The 25,219-nt window shown below is 41.5% G+C and overlaps 1 protein-coding gene across 1 annotated transcript in view; it reads right to left on the bottom strand.

The window, feature by feature from the left end:
• Positions 1–25,219, bottom strand: part of LOC115274562 — a 171,004-nt gene that overhangs the window by 83,057 nt on the left and 62,728 nt on the right. Inside the window, exon 4 of the mRNA XM_029917970.1 lies at positions 2,355–2,428. Within this exon, the coding sequence (XP_029773830.1) occupies positions 2,355–2,428 (74 nt within the window). The remainder of the gene's footprint in view (positions 1–2,354; positions 2,429–25,219) is intronic.

Below are 25,219 nucleotides of genomic sequence, written 5' to 3'. Positions count from 1 at the left end.
TCTGACTTCAGCTCAGGTCATGATCTCGCCGGTTCATGAGTTCGAGCCCCACATCGAGCTCTGGGCTGACAGTTCAGAGCCTGGAGCCTGCTTTGGATTCTGTGTCTTTCTCTCTGCCCCTCCCCCACGCTCTCTCTCTCTCTCTCTCTCTTTCAAAAATAAACATTAAAAATTTAAAAACAAAAACAAAAAGGCAGGTAAGAGTTAGGCGCTAGGAATTCCAGGCAGAGGGGAACGCTGGTGTGAAGGTTCTAAATTAGAAGAGAATTCTTCTAGCTCAGAGGCAGGCCAATGAGGCAAAGACGAGGGCCTGGGACAAGGTCACGAAGGAGGCGGGAGGCAGAATGCAATAGGAAGCCAAGGACAGTGACAAGTGGGGCTAAGAGCCCCATGGTGGCCGCGTGTGTTTTATGAAAGTGTCTGCTCCCCCCACACAGGACACCGAAGAGAGGCTGTTGGGTATGTTTGCACTAACTGGTTCTCTAGCAATTCGGGACCAAGATATCAGCAGCTCGCACTAGCCAACTTCTAGAAGATAAAACAAAGAAGTGTGGACCGGTAGGAGATGCACCTGCTCCCAGGAAGCAAACACAGGAATTGGTGGGAAAGAGGAGAAAGCTAAAGCAGCTTTGGGGTTTCTGGCTCCGGGAAGTGCTGGCAAAGCCGAGATCCTGACGGACGAGTAGGGGAGTTCACACTGGGAAGGCGACAATGTTGCCAATACTGGGGGGTTAGCGCGTCAGGTCAGGAAATGCGCACAATATGGCGGAACTCCATCCTGGTGTGTTGGAGCAGGGGGGCAGGCAGGACTGAGGACAGTGACAAGCACTCATAGGCCATGGACTCTGTCTACCAAAGGCTAGCCCCCACATCTCAGTCACCGCCTGCACTCCTGCATTGCAGGAGCTTCACACCTAACAGTTAAGAGCATGGGAGTAAAGTGTGAACTCTATCAAAGTTCTATCACCTAGTGGCTATGCCGAACCTCTCCATGCCTCAGTTTCTTTGTCTGCACAATACAGGTGATGATAAAATTATTATCTGCCACACAGAAAGTAAAGAGAATTGTATGAGCGTACAAGGTGAGCTTAGCCTGATGATTAGCACACAGAAAGAATTCAGTAAACCTGAGTGACCGTTATTATGACTTTCATTATTTTTCCAAATGTCGCCCCTTTCGAATGGCCAAATCTGTTTTTCCATGGTTTGGAAGCTGTCAGGGCTTATTCTGAAGAACCTTGAGTATCAGGGACTCACTAATGTTTTATGATATTTTACCTCACTTTATGGTAGTCATTTATGACAAGACCAGAACGACAGAAACTGCCATAAAGCAAAGGACAGCAATCCCACAAATGACTATAAATCAAGGGATGCAACCGAAAAGGGTCATAAAGGAAAAGGAAATTGAGGGAAACAGGAGCAAGGGGCAGTGTGAAGTTGGGAGCCGTCTGCACAAACTTTGAGAGAGTAGAATTTCAATTGAGAACAAACTTGAAAAAAAAATTAGATGGATGTCTTCAGGGGTTGTTTAAATTTCACCCACACATTTCCAGACAAATACGGTGTACTTTCATGATTTCAAAGAGAAATATGTTATTTCATGTCCTACTCTGTTATGCATTTTTTACTGAGAATGCTATTTCTAATCCTATCCATGTGTTTGGGATCCATATTGGACTTCAGAGATTTTTCGAATTCATAAGACTAGGAAATATCTTTGCAGTTAAGGTACTATTGATGTCCCCAGATTCTGTGGGAACCCCACTGGCTATAAGGGATTTCTTAATAAGTACAACTTTTGCTTTTCCCTTTTCTTTAATATTTCTTATATATATATATGTACATATATATATGTAGTGGAACTTTCTATAATGAATGGAGACTCAGAGACAGTATATAGACTCAGTGTACTTAGAATAATCCCACTCTGATCCGTAGAGATGAAGAGGAGGTACGAAAAAATCAAGTAATACTGTTTTCAACCCTTATTGAGTAAACTTTGCTCACCTTTAAAAATATATATTTTTTATTTATTTTTGAGTTAGCACAAGTAGGGGACAAACAGAGGAAGGGGGACAGAGGATCTGAAGCAGGCTCTGCCCTGACAGCAGTGAGCGCAATATGGGGCTTGAACTCACAAACCAGGAGATCATGACTTGAGCCGAAGTCTCTCGCTCAGGCGACTGAGCCACCCAGGTGCCCCTACTTTGCTCAACTTTTAAATAGAATCACAAAATCAAACTAGGACAATAGCTGTGGACCAACTTCTGATTATATCTTCCCTCGTTGTCTGAAGGAAATTCAAGCAATAGAAACTGGATGGAAAACAACATGAACATTCGAAGTATTACCTTCCATTTCTGTGACAGAGAAGAAACATGGGACCAACAGCCACTGCCACCCGAGGGAGTGTCTTTGAAAGTACCTGCAAGAAATGACTTGAGTGATTTTAAAATCGAATCTCCTTTCAGATGTGTTGAAGTTTTGCCTCACTACAAGAATGCCTCACTTTAAACGCCCTAAAATTGAAAGATCCCTTTACAACATAATTACTCTCCTTCCCAATGCGTGCGGTTTATTCAGATGACAAAGTATGTATTTGGACTCTTCACAAAGCACAGCCCTCCAGCTCTTCAAGGTGCACTGACCTTCCTGAGCAGGATTTGTCCTGTGCTCTGGTATAGACTTAACACACAAATGCCAGGTTCCTCCCAGGAACGACCCCTCTGCCAGTGCGTGGGCTGGTGCACAAAATACAAATCTGTATCAGGAAGCCTAGATGATGCAGCAGTGAAATCTGTGCCTGCTTCACAGATGTCAGAAATCTGGAGCCAGGGCACCTGGGGGCTCAGTCGGTGAAGCATCCGACTTCGGCTCAGGTCATGATCTCACGGTTCATGAGTTCGGGCTCTGTGCTGACAGCTCAGAGCCTGGAGCCTGCTTTGGATTCTGTGTCTCCATCTCTCTCTCTCTCTCTCTACCCCTCCCCCACTTGTGTTCTGCCTCTCTCTGCCTCTCAAAAATAAATAAATATAAAAAATTTAAAAAAAAGAAATCTGGAGAAAACAGACAACTCTGCAATCAGCTCTCACCGTTGCATTTGTAGATGCCTCTTTTCAAAGAAGTTCTGGGTTTTATTTATTTTTTCTTTTGCTGTTGCCATCTTCCCGTACCGCCTCTTACTTATTTTATTCTCACTCTCACATAAGAACTTCCCAATACTGCAGGTCTTGGGTTATTTTTGTTTCTTTGCTTGCTTATTTTACCTGGTTTATCTCTTTGATTCTTAATTACCCCTGTGGTTTGGTTAAAAAATGGCATCTCTTGGCTCCGATGTGGCAGTATATCTTACGGAAAATTTGGACAGCTATGCAAAATTGATTAATAATTACAAAAAAAAAAAAAAACATAGAAATGCCCCAAATGTCCAGTGAAAAGGGATTTTAACTTAATCGTGGTATATCCATTCAGTGGAATCTCATGCTAGAGTTTAAAGCATAAAAAAGAATGGGGGACTGGTGGTTCTGTTGGTTAAGTGGACAACTCTTGATTTGGGCTCAGGTCATGATCTCACAGTTCATGAGTTCCAGTCCCAAACTGGATTCTGTGCTCACAGCTTGGAGCCTGCTTCAGATCCTCTCCCTCCCTCTCTCTGCCTCTCAAAAATAAATGTTAAAAAGTATTAAAAGGATATAAAATAATGGCATGCATTGATATTTGTGTGGAAAAATACATAAACACACTTCCAACGCTTAAAAATCTGGTAGTATATATACACCCACCAGTGATTGGTGGTTATCTCTGAAGATGGGCATTTCTGAGCAAAGCTTCATTTTCCCTTCTCTATACTCCCTCACTCAGTGGATGTGTATCATGAGTTTTAAAAAATAGTGTTATTGGGGCACCTGGGTGGCTCGGTCAGTTAAGCGTCCGGCTTCAGGCTTCGGCTCAGGTCATGATTTCACGGTTCATGGGTTCGAGCCCTGCATTGGGCTCTGTGCTGACAGCTCAGAGCCTGGAGCCTGCTTCCGATTCTGTGTCTCCCTCTCTCTCTGCCCCTCCCCTGCTCATGCTGTCTCTCTCTGTCTCTCAAAAACAATTTTTAAAAAACATAAAAAATAGTGGAAAACATGTTGAGTAAAATCTCATTTTTATTTGCCCACACAAACATGCGCATGGAAATCATAATGGCAGGTGTCTCTAAGTGGTGAGAATATTTGGGCTTTTCCTTTCATGATATTTTTCTGCTTTCAAGTTTCCTGCAGTGAACATATTATTAATTTTATAATAAGGGGTATTTAAATTTTTTTAGAAATGCCCTTAAAACACGGCACAAGGGGTGTGCCCTCCGCCTTCCCCAGCCCAGCGCACGGCCCCGCAAGGGCAAACTGGAACAGATATGTACAAGAGAGAGAATCTCAACACCTGTGACCCCAGAAAGAATAAAACGGGGGCTTCTTATGTAACAGAATCTCAGTTTCTAGCTCCACGTCCCAAGGAGGGGTTGCCCTTTCCAAGTACCCGCTCCTTTGAGCTTTCAGTAAAGCATAGGCTTTGGAGAGTTTCTATTCTAGAAACTGCCTCCGAAATGCAAATTCCACAGTATCTTGTCCAATTTGTCCATCACCGTGTCCCTAGTTTCTAGAGCAGCGCCTAGAACTTGAGGGACGTTTACCAAATGAGCTGATGAACTAACAGACTAGTGGAAATTAAGGGGGGCGGGGCCTTGGGCAAAGAGAGAGAGAAGTTGCATTTTTAAAAATCCACCAGATGATGGGACACAAACAACTGACACCTGTCAAAGCCGGGTATGTGCAATGGCAGCGCACAACGTTCTTGAAAAACTTAAATAAACTTTCCAACCTTCCCGACGGACCTCGCCCAGCCCTGAGTGATGTCCTTCCCACGTGCAGCCATTTCTGAACTCACTATGTTGAGAAAACTCCGCATGAGGTAAGGCAGGTTTGCAAGGCCTCTTGCCGTCAGATGGTGACTGATATTCACCCTTACTCAATTATTCTTTGAGCACTGACCCTCCCCCCAAAGCACCTTGCTGATTGGCGTCCAGAGTGACTTGTCCCCTTATCCTAAAATATGCTGACTGCACCTTGTGAAGGAACTTACTGTAGGAACTTCTTCTTTTGTGATTATAGGAGAAAATATTACATTTCCTGAGAAACTTGTTTTTCTTCCCCTCAAGAAAATGAGCTATTGACTCCTGCTCACAAAGAACTAGCTTTTGCCTTTGCTACGCTAAAAACATTGTCTTGTATTTGAATGCTAAATATCCCTTCCTTCCCCATGTGATAAGCATCTAAATCACCTACATCAATCTCTATTGATAAAGATTATACATGAGTCTTCTACCGATCTATGTTCTGGGAAATTTTTATATACCAAAGAAATGTGTTGTCAGACATTATTGTCTAAGGCAAATGCCACTTCTGCGCTGACCCCATACATTTTTTACGATAAATAAAGCTGACTCTCCAGTCAGTGCAGAGATGCCTGCCTGGTGATCAGAAAGAAACATGTGGCTCTCTCATTCCCTCCCCCTTTCGCCAACACGGCCCTTCCTCCAGAGAGCCCTGGACCTGCTAGAGCTGGACTCCAGCACACGTGGGGAGCTGGTGAGGGGACACCTGAACGAGCTGGCACTGGCCAGCACAAGGCAAAGGGAGGCCTCAAATTGAGTGTGCGGTATATACAGTGCAAGCCCATGTATATGCAATGAAGCGGAGAGCTACTCTTTTTTTCAACGAAGCAGGTTACATTACCCAAGAAGCCGAGCTTCAAATGATTTCTGGAAGGAGCAAAAAGATAGGATGTGCTCAAAGAGTACAGCAATTTAACCCACTTCAACAGATAAAACCTCTAAAAAAAATTTGACGTATCTTTTCTTCTATATCCTGGTAGGTATGTTTGAGATGATCCAATTTTATGTGGAAAGACCATAATTGAGAGGAAACATTAAGCGAGGAGGCCGGGGCAGAAATCTATCAATTGCCTAGACAGGCAAGAAAGAAAGTATCGACAGTAGTGCGCAAGATTATAGAGACTGTTTTACATCTGTTTTGCATAATGCTCTTCCATCCTTTCTTCCCTGGCCATGAAAATTTCTATTTTTTTATTTCCTTGGATCTTTCAAAATAAGTTCTAGGGAAGAAAGGCCAGGTGTGGAGAATAAGAAAAATGAAACCCTATTGTCTACATTGTTACTTGGCTCAACCAGTAAGAACCATTCTCTGAGGTAGAAGGAGCATTTATTATGAGGATGTGTCTGTGGCTACGCTGCTTAAGAAAGTAAAATAAATTAACAGAAGGATGGCGGAGGGAAGGAGAAGCTGATACCTGAATTTTTGATGCAGCCCCTGCGTTCTCATTATTACATTGTCTTTTTGTATTACTTTTGATTTATAACGTAATTGAAGAACTATAGGAATGTTAATGGCGGGGGTATAGCCTTAAAGATGACAAAATTGTTTACTAATTATTGTCTTTAAATTCGGTTCATTATTGAAGTATTCATTCTCCCGGTTCCTTTCAGATGGGACCACCACTGGAGGAGGTCTGGGTGAAATGGATCATCTAGTTAGAATAGCGAGCTTCATAATTTTCTTGTATTTCCCCCTTGGTTGACCTTTTAAAGGAAGGGATAGACTGTAAATTAAAATTCCGTGCACTAGGGCTTGATAGCAGGTGAGTCACTGCATTTTTGTTTTGTATTTAGATGAGAAACTGTTGCTCATGTTTACACTTTTTTTTCCAGCGTGTGCTGCTCATTATCTTAAGGGAAAGACAGAATATTGCAATGATTATTAGTGAGGCTGGTGATGAGGTTACTGAACCATTTGGAGTTGACTTTCCTTTTGTAATGCATAATTACAGGGGTTTATTTACAGTCTTTGTGGGGTTTTTTCCTGCTTTTTAATGATTCACATTTTTATTCTTTGTTCTCTCCCCCGTGAAGGGGAGGATTTCTCCATCTTTCAGATGAATTATTTTTTGGAGTGTTACATTATTCCCTGGAATGCTAGAATTAAAGGAAAATTTTCTAAACTAAATAAATAAAGAGCTAACCTCACTACAGTAATGTTCTCAAGATCTGGAAAAAGCGGACGCAAAAAAACGAAGGCACAGAGCCATTACTCAACTCACACATTTCCCACTTGTATGGCAATCCTGGGGCATATTATGTTGTAAAACATCTTATTCCCCTTCTAACTTCTTAAATTGCTCCAGATGCTCTTTAACCATAAAGAAATGTAATGATAATTTTTTTTAAAGCTGCATCATCTGTTTCTATATCTGACTTCCCTGAGATGTGCCAGTTAGCTTGGGAAGTTCAAATCAGAAGCAAGTTTATGTATATGGTTCATTTGCACATAAATGGGGATGAAAGACTATAGTGAGCTTCACAGTGGCAGAGTTCCTAACCACCTCACTTTAGCAGAGAACTATTTAAATGTTCTGTGACATAATTGCCCCATCCGCAAAATGGCAATGATAATAATGCCTACCTGATGGGTTTCTGTAAGGATTGAATTCATTCATATATATATATATATGTGTGTGTGTGTGTGTGTGTGTGGGTGTGTGTGTGTGTGTGTATGCATATATGTATATATATAATATTTAGAATCCAATCCAATTCTGGGCACATAATAAGTGCTTAATGAATGTAAACTACTATTTCCTAAAGTTTGCTAATCATGTCTTTGGTGGACCTAAGACGGGTTGGTGTGACTCATAACGAACTTTTTATTTTAGTATTGAATGTGTATCAATTAGGACGCCCTTGGCTATGAAAAGTAGAGACTGTGAATAATAATTTTCAGCCAATACAAACTTTCAAATAAAAATTGCCTAAAACAAGGGTTGGCCAAACTACAGCCCACAAGTCAATTCTGAGCCATTGTCTGGTTTTGGTATGGTCTGCAAATCAAGAACGGTTCTGAATATTTGCAAATAATTTGGTGATGATGAACACTAAAAGAAGAAAAAGAAGGAAAAAAGGAATCCCATTCTTCCCCTCAGTAAACTTTTGCTATAAAACATTATACCCTATTAATTATATTTTGAATTTTATCAACAATTAGTAGAAATTTGTTTTGCCTCTTGATCTGTAAGTACCTATATAATTAATGTCTTTGATTTTTGCCTCTTGGTCTGTAAAGCCTAAAATACTTACACCTGGCCCTTCGCTACTGCCCACAGAGCAAGAGGCCAAGCTGTTGATCAACTCTCGGCTGGTTACAAGAGTGATTCCAGAATTCACCAACGCAGAGATTCTTTCCACGTGTCCGTGCTGCCATCCATCCTTATAGTGTGAGCCTTATCTACAGCCTAGTTTCTTTCGTGGCCATAAGATGAGTTTCTCTAGCTCTAGCAATGCAGAAATATCACCCTCCAAATAAGAAAAACATCCAGAAAAATGCCCGGGGACCTCTTCTTACCACTCATTGGCCAGAACTGGGTCATATGACTGTGCCCGAACCAATCACGGAGGAAGAGAAAAACGTTTGATGACTGGCTTAGACTAGTTACTTTCTACCTTCTGAAACTGGAAAGGTGGTCAGCTTCCTTGAAGCGTGCTATTGCATGGAGAGACGTAGTTTGGAGAACCCAGCACACGGGGGTTCTGTTCCAAAGAGGGAAGAGGGGGCATGGACAATGGATAGCAATCGCTATCATGTTTGTGTAGTACGGAAATCTAAAATGAACCCGCTGAACCATGCTTTCATTGCTTTTATTACTCAGGATGAAGCTACTTTTATAAAGTCTATTTATTAAATAGACTGTACTAAAGTCTATTTAATTTAATTTTATTTAAATTTAAAAGTCTATTTAAATTTATTTAAAATATTGAATAATGAGAAAAGGTCATGGCAAAAATTAGGGTACCCAAAAGGTTAAATCAAGAAATGACAAAGATTTAGACAACGCTGCATGTTGGCCATTGTTTACGCTATATTGTGCTCTTAGATTAGGAACTCCTATTGAGTCTTCAAAGCCCATATTAAACGTTGGCACAAGGATCTGAGCTGATCTCCTCTTTTTATGCTCCTGTAAGATTAGTGTCTCCCAGAGTACCCACTTTCTCTTATAGCTCTTCTCACAAGGACCGGCTTGTGTTATTTATGTATCCACTCCGGATCGGGAATACCCTGCCTATCATATTGCTGTTCATCAAACACTCATTGAGCACCACTTACATGACTCACAGACATTTTTAAGGTCATTTCTAACCCTGGCAACTAAGGCAGGACGTATGGGAGCTGCTTGTGTTTGTTGTATAAGTGAAGAACCGATCAAATAATTTCACGGACTGACAGTATCTATGCAAGTTTGACAAAAGGGGAAAACACATTTTGAACATCTTCCACTCTAGCAAATTCTTATTTAATCCAAAATGAAACAAGCTAATCTTGTTAAAACTCTGAAATTTGAGTTACTTTTAGAAACAGGCTCAGGGGCCCCTGGGTGGCTCAGTCAGGTAAGTGTCCGACTTTGGCTCAGGTCATGATCTCACAGTTCATGGGTTCCAGCCCCATATCAGGCTCTGTGCTGAATGTTTGCTCAAAGCCTGGAGACTGCTTCATATTCTGTGTCTCCTTCTCTCTCTGCCCCTCCTCCATTCACATGCTGTCTCACTCTGTCTCTGAAAAACAAATTTTAAAATGTAAAAAAATAAATTAGAAATAGGTTCAAACTAAAATATCTCTGGGGTAGGACTGGATTAATGCATGGATAATTGGAGGTAAGGCCTTTTGCCCCAAACAGTAGTTCTCTCTCATTTTAGTCTAATTTAAGAGTGTCTGTAATTAATTTGCCTTCTTGTAAGGGAGTCCCCTCCAAATAAACAAAACAAAACAAAAACAAAGAAAAAAACAAAACAAAATAACAATAACTAAAAAACTAAAACTGGACTCCTGTCACCATCTAAGAATAATTTCATCCTAATTTGCTTAAATAAATTTTTTTCATGCTTATTCGTTTTTGAGAGAGAGCACATGAGCCAGGTAGGGGCAGAAAAAGAGGGGGACAGAGGATCCAAAAAGCAGACTCTGAGCCATCAGCACAGAGCCCGATGTGGGGCTCAAACTCACAAACTGCAAGATGATGACCTGAGCTGACATTGGATGCTCAACTGACTGAGCCTCCCAGGTGCCCCTTGAATAAAATTTAAATGTAAATTTAAAATTTAAAATTTTATTACCTTACTACCTTACTTGGAGTACTTTAATGAAATCTCATGCCTCTCAGGATAAATGAAGAAACCTTCAGGACCCTTTTACAGACCCAGTAACTTCACCCAGATCTTTCTTTCTCTTCAGTCTCACACTGCTCACTCTCTTCCTTTCTCTGCCACAGCCATACTGGTTTGCTTGCTATATTTCTAACATGAAGCTTCTCCCACCTCAGGACCTTTGCTTTGCCTTCCCTCTTCTGCAAATTCTCTCCAACTCCTGTTTACTGCGAGGTCTCAGATTATGTGCTACTTCCCCAGGGAAGCCTTCCTGGTCCCTCCAAACTAGACCACACTCCCATATCACATGTTCTCATGGTCCTTGTATTTTTTTTCTCCAAAATAGTTATCTTTTGGGGGCTCCTGGGTGGCTTAGTCGGTTAAGCGTCCAACTTCAGCTCAGGTCATGATCTTACAGTTCATGGGTTCGAGCCCCATGTCGGGCTCTGTGCTGACAGCTTGGAGCCTGGAGCCTGCTTCGGGTTCTGTGTCTCCCTCTCTCTCTGCCTCTCCTCTACTCACGCTTTCTCTCTCTCTCTCAAAAATAAATATTTTTTAAAATTTTTAGTAGTGATGTTTTAATTAAATTCATCCCTTGTGTAATCATGTGTTCTATTTTCCCCCATGAAAAGGTGAGGTCCGTGAGGTGAGGGAACTGTGTGCATCATAAACTGCTCTATCTGCAGCCCTTGGAATAGGGTCTGGCACATAGGAGGTCTTCAACAAAGACTGGTTGAATAAACTAATAAATGAGCCTGTCCTCAGAGCAATCAGGTCACCGCCTGGGCCAACTTCTATTGGCCCATCTTCCAGAATCACAGGAATTCCAACGTCATTTTCTCTTGACAACAAATACTCATTTCTGCATTCACCCAACAAAGATTTACTGAGTGCCTGCTGTGGGGCCGGATTCTTGCGGTCAGTGAGGACGGAACCATGAACGAAATGACCAAGACCCAGGCCTCACGGAGCTCACTTTCTAATGATGAGATCAGAAACAATCAAACGAGCATATAAACGCATAATGAAACATCAAACAACAGCACAGACCATAAAGAAAGCACCAGAATTATTTTTGAAAATATGTTTTCGTGGTGGTGGCAGTGTCCTTTTCCAAAAATCGACTTTCTGCGCTACGAAAAAGAACAGCTTCCATCCATTTAGCAAGGATCTGAGCATTGCTCACCCTTCACACCGGCTAGTAAGGGTCTGTTTACATGAGGATTTCCTTCCTGAGTAGGAAACAGATAATATATTTCAGGGTTAATTTAACTTTCCGAATTGCAAATTCATCTAAAGAGCCATCCACCGCCGGGCGATAACTTAGGCGCTGCCAGGTTTTAAGTACTGTAGCGATGGGCTGGTGTTCAACTCCTAGCACACTTCTTAAAAGATGGCTACCCTGGGGTTTAGCTCAAGCCTACATAATCATATATCGAAGCTTGCCTTATTTATTTCCATGTTTCTGAAGCACCATTAATCATTTTTCTAAGATGACCGATGTGTTACATAATTAATAAGACCCAGGAGCTCAGGAAGAAAGCCCAGAGAGAGAGATCCAGCCAGGCACTGAGACATGGTGTCCCTTTTTGGTACCAATGAAGAGTTCAGTCTTCAGAAGATCAAGTCTGAACTGGAGGAATAGGAAGCCACCATTTTTCTTATTTCTTTTTCAGCCTTCTCCTCCCTTTCTGTGTTTGTCCAACCTTGAGACTGGTCAGTGCTACATTTTTTTTTTAAGTCCAGAAAAAAAGCACACTGGGAAGGAGGGATGAGGGACAGTGAATAAAATCATTAATTCAATTTCGCACCATTCTGCCTCTGGTGATTGCTATTCCTGGGGGTAATAGCTTGTCCATGGTTCCGACCCAATTCTTAACCCCCTCTCACCGGACTTCTACCAATTAATCTAATGGTTCATTAATTGCAAACATCTGAAATCATTAGAACCTGATTGAACGCAGAAGCATCAAGCCTTCCAAAGCTGTAACTGCTTAACCGCAAACGGGCTCACTGCAAAGGAATGTCGATGTTTATAGTAGATGTAACCCAACCTCGGTCGCTCATGGACACATTGTTCCATTTGTACACAACCATCCTGGCATCTATCTGTTCGAGAGAGCATGATTTATCCAGTGCTATGTCCCGGAACTGACAGGCCCGAGATTAGAGCTACCCGAGATGAAAGCCGAGGCCGTGTGTATTTCTAAAACAAATATTTAGAATCTGACAAGCTCTGGTTAATATTAATTCGTGATAGAACGCGGTCAGGTTAAGCTCGGTTCGTGCTCGGTTCGGTTTTGTAAATCATTTTTCAGGATTATAGAGTAGAAAATCAGAAAACAAAACAAAACAAAACAAAAGAACAACAACAACAACAACAACGAAAACGGAGACTTCTCGAAAATTAGAAACGTGTAGATCTGGTCAGCGCTTTCAGAAAACATCCAGCCCAGAGTTACAAATGGGCCGCCCACAAGCATAAAATCCTCCTACAGATACTTTCCTTTGACTAGCAGAGTGCTTTAAAATAATCGTTTTTAATTATTTGCTGAGTCTGAATTTCTGACTTTTCTTGCAGATCTGGCAATACGTGGTCCAGATTCCCACAAGGCCACGGTCCACCAGGACGGAGCAGCGACTAGTCCTATGAAAGACACACATGCTTGCCGTTTGGCCAGAGCCCCCACCTCCCCCTCTCTACTATTTATACTATCCCACTTACACCTGCCTACTGCTCATCTCACAGGTGAGGACACTGATGTCCAGAAAGGGAGAAGAATTGTCCAAGGACATGCATTTGGTTAGTGTCAGAGCTGGGACGAGAACCCAAAACTCCTGATTCTACTTGATTGCTTATTGAGTAGGAATCACTCAGTGACACTCCACACTGAAATGCACATGGCTTTTGGAAGAAAAAGTTAATCCTGGTGTTTAGGGAGTTTTCAAAGGCGATAGGTAAGTCATTAGGGTCACTAGTATTATCCTAATCGGGCTTCATTCTGACGCGCACGTTGTTACTTCTGGGAGACCTGAGTAAGTGTCATTTTGCAGAACTGCAAACATCCATTAAGATGGTCCCCTCTTTACGCACATGTAATTTGGGCGTGCTGTGACTTTGTGCATGAGGATACTGACATCCTTACCTAACCTCACGCCAATTCTTTTCTAATACGTACAGCTACGGTTTATTAGATATATCCTGTGTTCCAAAGTGTGTCTATACCCTTTTCTCCTTAGTATCCAGAGCAATCCTCAAAGAGAAGTTTATGGTTCTCATTTTGCAGATGAAAACGTGGAGGCTCAGGTAGACGAAGCAGCTAGATCAGGATTACAGAGCTCGTGAATGACAGACCTGGGATTTGAACCCAGACCCTCTGGGCTCGAGCCCCCCTCTCGCTGCTGTATCCCGCACTGGTTGGCCACTGTTAGGTTAAGCTTTTGCCCTGTTGGCATACACAAAAACACAAAACCCAGAACACAGCACTCGCATGTTCTGTGTGGCTCAAAGAAAGGAGGCAAACAAATACAGGAAGAAATGGGTTAAATTTCCTGATAGCATCAGTTTAAAAGATGAATTCTTGGCATTTTTTAAAATGTGTGTTGGAAGCATATTTCTCTGTGTGCAACAAAAACATTTAGGCTCCGCTGTCGTTGGGGTGAATTTTGTTTGCACGCTCTCTTCGTGGAATACTGATGTTAATTTTTGGTTAAGTTTAATCTTACCAAGTATAAAGCAATTTGATAGAACAGGTAACCTTTCATTAAAGTTCAATACCGTACTTAAGGAAAATGGGACCGTGTGCATTAATTGATAGTTGACAGCTTTTATTTCCATGAAAACCTTTTATAGTAAAATTTCTATTTGATGGATTGGAATTTATAAAATTTGCATTTCACTGAGCGGGATTCAACTGGAAGTCCTGGGGATGTAAGAAGACTTCACACAATATCCCATCTTTACATTTTTAGTAAACATTTATTAATGGATGGAACCTTAATTTAAAGAGTAGAGCGCCGATTTTATTTAATAACTCGGGTTTATTAGTGCATGAACGCACAAATTTGCACTGTATTTGACTTTGATAAAACATGACTATTTATGAGTATATTTATCCATAGAGGCTTAATTAGTATGGTTGAGTTCGGACAAATTGCTTAATAAAGAATTTTATTTTATTTTACTCTATTTTTATGTTTTCAACTCCACAATAAATTACATGAACATCACCGGGAAGTTTTCTTCCAGTCAGCATCTTAGAAGGAAGTATTATAATCTTGGATTTGGCGTATTTGATTGGAATTACAAAAACGCGGACTGGAATTCTAATTCTAGGCAGATTCTGCCCTGCCCTACCTCTTCACAAATCCGAGGATGCTTGAGTGACCATTAAGATTCTTTTGGCATCATTATGCAAGATTTTTGTAAATGAGATGATATTAACATGAAAGCTATTTCTCTCCCATTAATTCTCCCTTCCAAGTACTAACGAGGCCGACCCTGCTTAGCTTCCGAGATCAGATGAGATAGGGTGCGTTCAGGGTGGTATGGCCGTAGACTCTCCCATTAATTCTGATCAAAAATATTAACAGGATTTCCCCTGGTTTTCTATAAAGCTCTCACTTCAAAGTTGTTCTTGCTGCTTAGGAGATGGAAACATTGAGGCCAGGAACAGTGAAGTCACTTGAAATTCAACTAATTCAAGAACACGTCCAGAGCAGAATTCAGGGTCTACTTCCAAATCGCAGCCACCAGATTAAAAGCTTTCCCCTCAAAAAAATTAAATTAAAATCAAATAAATGCCTTTTCCTCACACTGCTCCCTCTACCTGGGTACCTAGGTAGACCCGGCTCCCTGGAGTTCTTCAGGTGAAGACCTCCGACACAGCATCCCAGACAACTCTGCATAGCTAAGGGACCCCTCCTGCACGGCTGCTGTGCATACATCACAGGCGACAATTATGTAATTACCTGGGTATCTTCTTGGTGGTATATCTACCCCCATTAGATTTTCCATCTCAATGAGGTCAAGGATGTTGTCTAATCTGCACACCGCTTGGCATACCCAGTGTGTGGTATGCAGAAGGTTCTCAAGGGATTGTTGAGTGAATGGATGGACAGAGACCCTTAAACCTCAGAACTCAAAATTAATTTCTGCAACCACAAACTCAATCTTCATGAGACCAGGGATTCATAGTTTGGAAGATAAGACATAGTTCCTTCCTGTCTTCCCAAAACTGGAAAAGAGAAATTTCCACCAGATATTTCTACGAGCTACTTAAAATGATAGGATACAATTTGGGAACTTGGGTGACTGTTTTCAGAAGGCTCGTTCATCTCCCTGACAGCCCCTGATGGGGTACTGGCCATGCATTCAAACCTACGGGGTCAAAAGTAGGCTGTCTTTAACTACTTTGGCAAAGAAACCCTGTAGCAGCACTGCTACCCTAAAACTAGTTCATCGGGACAACTTACTAGACATGACGAAAGATACAGTGATATCCCATAATGTGACATTTATTCCTAGGAAAATAACTTGATACTACATGAAGAGGACGTGAAATTTTCCTAAGAAAATGAGGCAACTAAGTAATTCCAAGAACTACTCATTTCAGGGTCCAGAAAGTTGAGGGGCTAAATTTCTCTGAGCTACAAATTCATATATTTTCAGGAAATTTGCTTCTTTTTCCACTCCCTTTGAATAAAATAGTTGGTGAGTTCTTTTGACATCTGTTCTATAGTATTATTAATGTAAAGATATAGCAGGTCACCTTATGAATTGGAAAAAAACAAGAACTTACTAAGATGAACTAAAAAAAAAACAAAAAAAAATCTACTCTGAGTTCCTGTAGCTCTTATAGATGTAATCCTGCCATCAGGCTAAGGGTCAACACATTGTTTTTAAAGAGCCAGATACTATTTTTTTAGGCTTTGCAGGGCATTCAGTGTCTGTCAGAACCACTCAACTCTGCCCTGGTAACGTTGAAGCAGGTACAGACAAAAGATACAGCTATGTGCTAAAAAAGCTTTATTTCTAAAACCAAGTGGCTGGCCAGGTGCCATAGTTCGCCAACCTCTCATGTAGCCTACGTTTTTGGATAAAACCATGTTTTCTAGTAAGGAATAAGAACTCACATCTGCAAACATTACAAACACAAATACCATACAATCCAACAATTCCTGTTGAGTCTTTGCCCAAAGAAAATGAAAACACTGATTCAAAAAGATATATGCACCCCTGTGTTTATTGGGGGATTATTTACAAAGGTCAAGGTATGGAGGCAGCCCAAGTGTCCATCTTCAGATGAATGGATAAAGAAAATGGAGTCTGTATGCACAATAGAATATTATTCAGCGTTTAAAAAAAGGAACGAAATCTTGACATTGGCCAGAAAATGGATGGACCTAGAAGGTATTACGCTAAGTAAGATAAGTCAGACAGAGAAAGACAAACACTATAGGATTTCACTTATATGTGGAATCAAAAAACAAACAAACAAACAAACACACAAAAACTAGAATCTTAAGTATAGAGAATGGGTAGTTGCCAGAAAGGAGGTTGAGGGAGAGAGATGTGTGAAACAGGTCAAGGAGATGAAAGGGTATAAACTTCAGGTATAGAATAACTAAGTCATGGAGATGAAAAGGACAGCATAAGGAATACAGTCACCAATCTTATAATCGTGTTCTATGGTGACAGATGGTAACCACACAAAGCATGGCGAGCATTGAACAGTGCACAGAATTGTGCAAGCACTATCTTGTACACCTGAAACTAATATAAGATTGCATGTCAACTACACTCCAATAATCGATCTGAAAAGTAAGCACTCACATCTAGGAAGGCCTAGATCCCTCCTCCCGCCCCCAAATCTCCTTTCTACCACTCCCATCCACTGATGGATGCCTGAAATCACACCTTAAAGGTTTCAACTCTTTTCCTTGTTAATATATGTTAATAGGTATGCACCTGTGAAGGGGAAAAGTGTTGTGTAGTCAAATATGTTTGAGATGCTGGATCAACAAATTTAAGCAGATTTATTTATTGAAGAACTTTTTAGAGCTTTTAATATGCTAATGTGCCTGGGAAAACAGGAGAAAGCCGAGCACAAGCATTTCCTAAATGTATTTGACTACAAAACCCTTTTGTGTCAGCATTTGCAAGACTGTTTCCACCAAACACATCTTGGGAAATGCTATTTTAAGATAATGATGCCGCTGGGAAGGAGTGATAAATAACGATAGTTATCATTTATTGAGCCCTTACCATTTATGATTACACACGCATTATTCCATTTAATCAGCCATGTTATGAATTACATCTCCCTTTATAATTAGAAATATTGACGTGTAAACAGGCTAAGAAATCTACTTTTGGTTATATAACTGGTTATCTAACACACACACACACAGATTTCGTGTGTGTGTGTGTGTGTGTGTGTGTGTGTGTGTGTGTGTGTGTGTGTCTGACTTTAAAACTTAATCTTTTGGGGGACTTGGGTGGCTCAGTTGGTTAAGCGTCTGACTCTTGATTTTGGCTTAGGTCATGATCTCGCAGTTCATAAGTTCGAGCTCTGCATGGGATTCTGTGCTGATAGTGGGGAGCCTGCTTGGGATTCTCTCTCTCCCTCTCCCTCTCCCTCTCTCTCTGTGTCCCTCCCCCAATCCTCTCTCCCTCTCTCTTTTTCAAAGTAAAAAAATAAACCTAAAAATGAAAAATCTCAGGGTGCCCAGGTGGCTCTGTTGGTTAATTGTCTGACTCTTGATTCAGGTCATAATCTTGCATTTCATGAGTTCAAGCCCCACACTGGGTTCCATGCTGACAGTGAAAAGCCTGCTTGGGATTCTCTGTCCCCCTCTCTCTCTGCCCCTCCACTGCTCACTCCCTCTCTCTCTCTCTCTCAAGATACATAAATAAACAAATAAACATTTTTAATAAACCCAATTTAAAAAACCTCAATCTCTTAATGTCAGTAATACTTCATTTTGAAATAAGCACTTCACAGAATCAGAGAATTTTAAACCAAGAGGGGCCATAAGAGATCAAGTTTAATCCACTTACAGAGAGATGAATTTATTCTTTAAAAGAATAATCAGTTAAGCATCTGACTCTTAATTTTGGCTCAGGTCATGATCTCATGGTTCATGAGTTCAAGCCCCACAGCAGGCTCTATACTGACAACTCAGAACCTGGAGCCTGCAGATTCTGTGTCTCCCTCTCTCTCTGCACCTCACTCTCTCTTTCAAAAATAAACATTAAAAAAAATGTATAAAAGAAAAGTATGTAAAGTATCTACTATGATGTGTGACAGCTGGTAGATGGTCAATCAATGTCAGTTATCTTCTCTATATCTTTGCTGCCATCAGAGACTGAACGCTCATAGAATTGTCTTGCTATCCAATTTTGCTGCCATCAAAATGTCACGTTGTTCGTGGTGCCTCTAAGAATGAAGGGACCCAACACAGCCAACAGATGTTGTACCCAACAAGAAAATCATGACAAGGGGTTTGAATTAGCAACAAGATTATTCTCAGAACTATTTCATCAAAATATGAAAGTCTTCCCCTCCTCCCCACCATATATAATAGTTTATACATGACAGTGACGTCTCCTGGAAATGTCAAGGCTATACCAATTTGTAAGAGTCCCAAAACCAGGCACTAAAGTGAAAGTTCAAGCAAGCTTCTTCAAAATGCCAACAGAATGACTCAGGAAGCAGAAGGAGAAAGGAGAGATCTTAGAGGTACATGAACCCAAATTTTCCTGTAGCAATTTCACCTATTTTTCAGCTAGAAGGTTCCAGAGAACTCAACTAAATCATTAAGTGGCCAAATCAAACCACAACATCATTTGGTGACTGTTATGTCTTAGTGATGCTTCTAAATGTGACTTAGCGGCTACACCATTTTCACTATCTTCATCACCACTGCTTAGCATGAGTGGGACAGGAACCTCAGCTTCTGGAAGAAGGAACACACTTCTCCTACGTAATGAAAACAGCTCACCAAAAACTGTAAGGAAATCCTGAAAGCACCTGAGAAAAACATGTTACATACAAAGGAACAAAGATGAGACCAACTACTCATTTCCCATCAGAAATATGGAAGCCAGAAGATAGTGGAATGACATATCCAAAACATGGGGGAAACTCAGTTAAGAAAGACTTCTACATGCAGCAGATCTAGCACCCCACTCCTTAGGTATAGGCTGTGCATAGTAACCTATTTCCAAAGAATACAGTATGGAATTGGAGAGCTGAGTATCTTTGGAGTGAAGAAACTGGACAAACACCACCTCATCCAGGTGATGAAGATGAACATCAACAGCCATCAACCATGCAGGGATCATATGCCCTTGATATATTGTGAAAATGATACTTTGTCACTGTCATCTTTCTCTGGATAACCCATAATCCCAGTCTTCTCGTGAGAAAAACACAAGACAAATTCCAATAAAGGAGCATCTGACCAGAACTTCTCAAAAAATTTAAGGTCATTAAAAATAAGGAAAGTCTGAGAAACTAGCACAGCCCAGAAGACGCCTAGCAGACAGGAGAATTAAGTGTATTGTGGCACTTTGGATGGGATCCTGGAACAGAAAAGGAACAGCAGATGAAAACAAGGGGAATCTCAATAAACTACGGACCTCAGTTAACAATAATGTATAAATATTTGTTCACTAATGGTAATGATTACACCATACTAATGTATGATGGAAAGGACAAGATAGGGATAACTGGGTGCAGGGTATAAGAGAACGCTCTGATCTCACTTTTTCTGTAAATCTAAAACTATTCTTAAAAAGCCTATGTTTTAAAGTCTCAAGAAATTTAAGACTAGAGCCATGCAAAATATGTACTCTGACCATAACAGAATTAAATCAGAAATCAATAATGAAAACACAACATATCAAAATTTGTGGGATGCTGCTATAGCAGGGCTCAGAGGGAAATTTATAGTCCTCCCCGCTGACATCAGAAAAGAAGAAAGGTCTAAAATCCGTGACCTAACTTTTGCCTTAGGGAGCTAGAAAAAGTGGAGCAAATTAAATTCCAGATAAGTACAAGAAAGATAAAATAAAATATTAGAGAAAAATACTTCCCAAACATGCATCTTGCAAAGGACTGGTGTCTAGAATAGACAAACAATCTCTAAATAATAAGAAAACAAACAGGTGGAAAAATAAATAGGTGAAAGATTTGAGCAGACCTTTCATGAAAACAATACATAGAAATAATCGAGGAATATACAAAAATGTATGTAACATCACTGGTAATTACCAAAATGCAAATTAAAATCACAAAGAGAGAGACACCTAGAAATCCACCAAGTTAGCTAAAATATAAATGTTTGACAATCGCAAGAGTTGGTAAGAATGTACAGCACCTAGAGCCCTCAAACATCACTGGTAGAAATGTAAAATGATACAGTCACTTTAGAAAACAGATCTATAGTTTCTCAACAAGAATACATACACTTATCGTATAATCCAGCAAATCCCCTCTATAGAAAAATGAAAACATATGGCAATATGATTTATAATGGCCAAAAATATAAGAACATCAACTGGCAAATGGAAAAACAAAATGTGGTTTTATCCGTACACCAGAATGAATGCAATAAAAAAAGAATGAACTATTTATTGATATATGCACCTGCTCTGAAAAACAAAAAATCTTGGCACAAAAGATTCAAATTAAAATATACTTTAACAGAAAGACAATAAATAGTATTGAAAATACACACTCACTGTGATCATGTCTGCTTTCAAGAGGTGTAATGTAATTCATCCCTAGGAAGGTCCCTCCTCTCTTTTTGTAACCTATGAAACTTCATTGATAAGATACTTTGAGCATAAACTTGGGACATTTCAGGTCATAGTATGGAAGTCTGGAGTAACCTATAGAAAGGGCTAAATACTTCAATATAAAAAAGATGAGAAGCACCTGGATGGCTCAGTCAGTTAAGCATTTGACTTCGGCTCAGATCAGCTCTCACAGTTCGTGGGTTCAAGCCCATGTCAGGCTCTGGGCTGACATCTCAGAGCCTGGAGTCTGTCTTCAGATTCTGTGTCTCCCTCTCCCTCTGCCCCTCCCCTGCTCACACTGTCTCTCTCTCTCTGTTCTCTGTCTCTGTCTCTGTCTCTCTCTCTCTCTCTCTCTCTCTCTCAAAAATAAATTTTAAAAAAACATTTTAGAAATTTTTTAAAAAAGACAAAAAAGGATGACCCTTTGCTGTCAAATCTAGAGTCCATGAGGTGAGGAGTTGGAAGGAAAAGAAAAGCTATAATGTAAAGAATAGGAGAATGGAAAGAGATTCCAGAAAACATCCTAGATGTTCAGGAGATGTCAAGCTGCAGTAAATTCCATGTGGCAGAAAAAGATCTAAAAATATCCAGGATCCATGAAAACTTATGATGTGAATGCTTTCGTTCACTAAATAGTTACTGAGCTCTGGGCATCAGAGACACAACAGCTAGTCAATAAAATAACACATTACGCAAAGTATATACTCAACAATTTGAGGCCATTTGCTACCCTGGGTTGTTATATCCCCTCACTGCCCCCCAAACCAGCAATAAAACTCAGCTACAAACAAAAACATTGCTTGAATGTTGCTTTGGGGGAATAAGGGACAACAGATGTTGCCCAACGTGAGTTAAAATAACACCAGCAAGATTAGATGACAATCACAGGAAGGAAGAAAAATGGCTACACACAGGTCATGTCATCCCTAAAGGCTGGAGCAAAGGCTGACTCAAGAAGCCTCAGAGATACCAAGAGGTGTTGGTAGATCTACAGAAAGAAGCACGGCAGAGTGGGAAAACTGAGGGCCATTCATCAACGCATCAGTGCCCCACCTTTCAGGAAAATGGTAGAATTGCATGTTTTTGCCTCCTTCAAGTTCAGCATGGTCCTGACGCTCGCGTTGGCCAATGGAATACGAACAGACATGGAACTGTCCCTTTCAGGGTGATGCTCTTTGAACAATATGAATAAAGACCCATGTTCTTTCGTTCCCCTGTCCTAACAACAAAAACCCATGCAGATAGCAAAAGCCATGTCCAGAGCCTCTTTCAGTGAGGAGATTTAAGAACCCCCTGCTCATTTGAAACAGGCATGAGGCTGGAGCAAGAAATCCACTTTTGTTGTTTTTTAGGTCACCGACATTTGGGGCTGGTTTGTTATAGGAGCACTACTTTGCTTATTCTGGCTGAGTCAGTCAGAGAGCGCCAGTCCGTGTGGCTAGGGTAGGAATGCTATAGGGCGCAGAGACAGGAGAATCTCCTACAGATCCTTCTAAATAACACAGTCCTCTGAAGCAACGAGGGAGAGGGTGTGCTTTCAGATGCCAGATTGGAACAGATGAGAAAAGAAAAACAATAATTCAGCCCTAAGGATTCTAGAAGGTAAGGCAAGCATCCTGACAGGCATACTTGTCTTTTTCTGACAGGAAAAAGTATACACCTTCGTTCAGAGACAATACTTTTGATCCCCCTAGAACTAAATTCAAGCTGATGTGTCCTCTGGGGATTTGTTTAAAGGATGAGTAGCAGAGTGAGTAACATCTCCAGCCACAAAATCACAGAGACCACGGTGAACCTGGACAGTCCCTTCAGTGACCCCATCGAGACAGAAAGGGGCATAACGTAAAATGGTGAGGCCACGGAGCCATTTGCTAAGAACATGGGAGAGAACCTGGATCAAGCAAGCTACTTGGTCTTAATCCTGACCTAAGTCAAGGTTATCCAAACTGTGGCCATCTGTAAAACATTCCACAGGCTTCCCGGCCCCACGACCACCTGCTCTCTGTTGAGTTACTTCACATTTTATTTAAATTGATTGCCATTTATTTACTTAGATTTCTTTTTAAAGGGAAAAAGGTGTATTTGAATAGTATAAATTGAAAATCTGTACCATCAGCCATAAATGGAAATACGCTGACAACCCCCAGGACGATAAATACCCATAAAAGCAAAATAATGAATAAACGTATTCAATGTTATCTGGATATTGTAACTTGCCAAAGTTTATGAGCCTGAGGCTTGCCTATTGCTAAAGGGGGGGGGGGGTTAAAAATGATAACATCACCCTGACTCTTTTTTCTGCATGTACCAGAATGAAAGGGAATTAAAAAGAGAATAATTTGAATACCAAACAATTCAATGCACTACCTAAAACTGTTTCAAGTTCTCTCTGTGGTTGGCATCCCACACCTGGGGAAGTACTGATCGTGGTGGCCATCGAGTTGGGTCTGTCAGATTTCCGACAGTGGGGCACAACTGACCACGGTGGCTGTGCTCTGACCGGCCACCATGTTCTCACAGAGGCCACGCTCCCCACAGGCTGCTCCCGGCCATGACTGAGGCAGCAGGATGCTGAGGCCAGGACACTGGTCCTACTGTGACAGGCCACTGTGGCTCCTCAGCCTTGTCAAACGTTCTCAGAACAGCACTACTCACTGGAAGCTTCCATCCCACTGCTCTTCACCCAAATCGGACCCTCCCCACAGTCTGGTGGCTCTCCCACATCTCTCCAGGACCCACCTGTTGTCCTTTGAGGGTTTCTCCCCTAGTGAGCTCCTGTGTGTCTACCCCGCCTCACGTCTGCTTCCCAGAGACCCCAGACTCATGGGCTGATGTGCCTAATGCATCTTTTGAAGACAACACACCAGTGGGAAAATGGCCCAAGAAGTCGTTCTGTCCATGCATCCAATGTCTGACATGAATCTCAGATTGGGGGAATTTCTGTCTCGTCGTCCCCAGGCCACACACCACAGCAGGTCTGTCATGTTGATGGCAGTGAAATCCGCAGGGTCTGAGGAGAGGGACTGAGGAAGGCAAAGCTGACATTGTGTGGTAAAGGTTTAAGAGCTGTGTTAGATTCTCCTGCCAAACACTAGGCCAGTGACTCCTCGGTTCAGAGACTCCATTCAAACTCCACCTGCTCTGAGAGGTCTTCCCCAGGCTGACTGGCCACCACTGGTCTGCAGGCGTGGGTGAGCACGTGCTTTCCTGAAGCATCCACCAGCTGCAATGAAGGGTGAGAAGGGTGCCCTGGGAGAAGGGCGGAGTCAGATCTTACGAGAATCGGATTGACCGATCAGCCTGGAGCAAAGATCACGTGAGGAGAAATTAGCTTTCAAAATCCCTTCTGCTGGTCCCATGATGCAGAGGGACAGGCGGTTCACGGAGTCCGTTGCAGTGAGTTTTTCTTCGAGTGTTGGAAAAAAACCACCGCGCCTTTGGCTAAGCCCCTCATAAAATAGTTGGCTCGCATTTAAAGACCACATTGCAAGAAAAACAGAAGCATGTTGGATCTTTCGATGTGAGAAATCGCACTCAACAGGAGATGTTCTCTGAGAGGGACACACACCCTGAGGCTTCCTCAGAAAACCCAGCTTCCTCTTCCCACCTCATCCCCCAGCTACGGTCTGCATTTGTGTGTGGAAGAGCAGCCACTGACATACTTACTTCTCTCTCTTCCTTTTCATACTTCGTGTATAGTTGAATTCCCAAAGGTTGAACTTGATATCCATCACATCTGTCTCTCTCACTAGAGTCTGCTTGACTGGAAGCTTCCTAGCATCTGCCAACGCTGTGCACACAGCTGGTATTAAAAATTCAGGGGGAGGGGCAGCTGAGTGGCTCAGTGGGTTAAGTCTTCCACTCTTGATTTTGGTTCAGGTTGTGATCTCAAGGTCGTGGGATCAAGCCCTGCGTCGGGCTCTGTGCCGACAGCACAGAGCATACTTGGCATTCTCTCTCTCCCACTCTCTCTTCCTTTCTTCCACTCATGCTTACTCGCTTTCTCACTCTCTCACTCAAAAATAAATAAATTACATTTAAAAATGTGAAAATATGAGGAGGAGAAAGAGGAAACTAGGGATCAATGCAAAAAATGGACACCAGACAAATGCAGTCCTGGAAGTTATCTTAGGTTGGCTCCCCCCAGAAAGACAAGGATT

Source organism: Suricata suricatta, chromosome 12 (assembly GCF_006229205.1).
Source record: "Suricata suricatta isolate VVHF042 chromosome 12, meerkat_22Aug2017_6uvM2_HiC, whole genome shotgun sequence".
Lineage (NCBI taxonomy): Eukaryota > Metazoa > Chordata > Mammalia > Carnivora > Herpestidae > Suricata > Suricata suricatta.
This window is presented reverse-complemented; position numbering and strand designations above follow the sequence as displayed.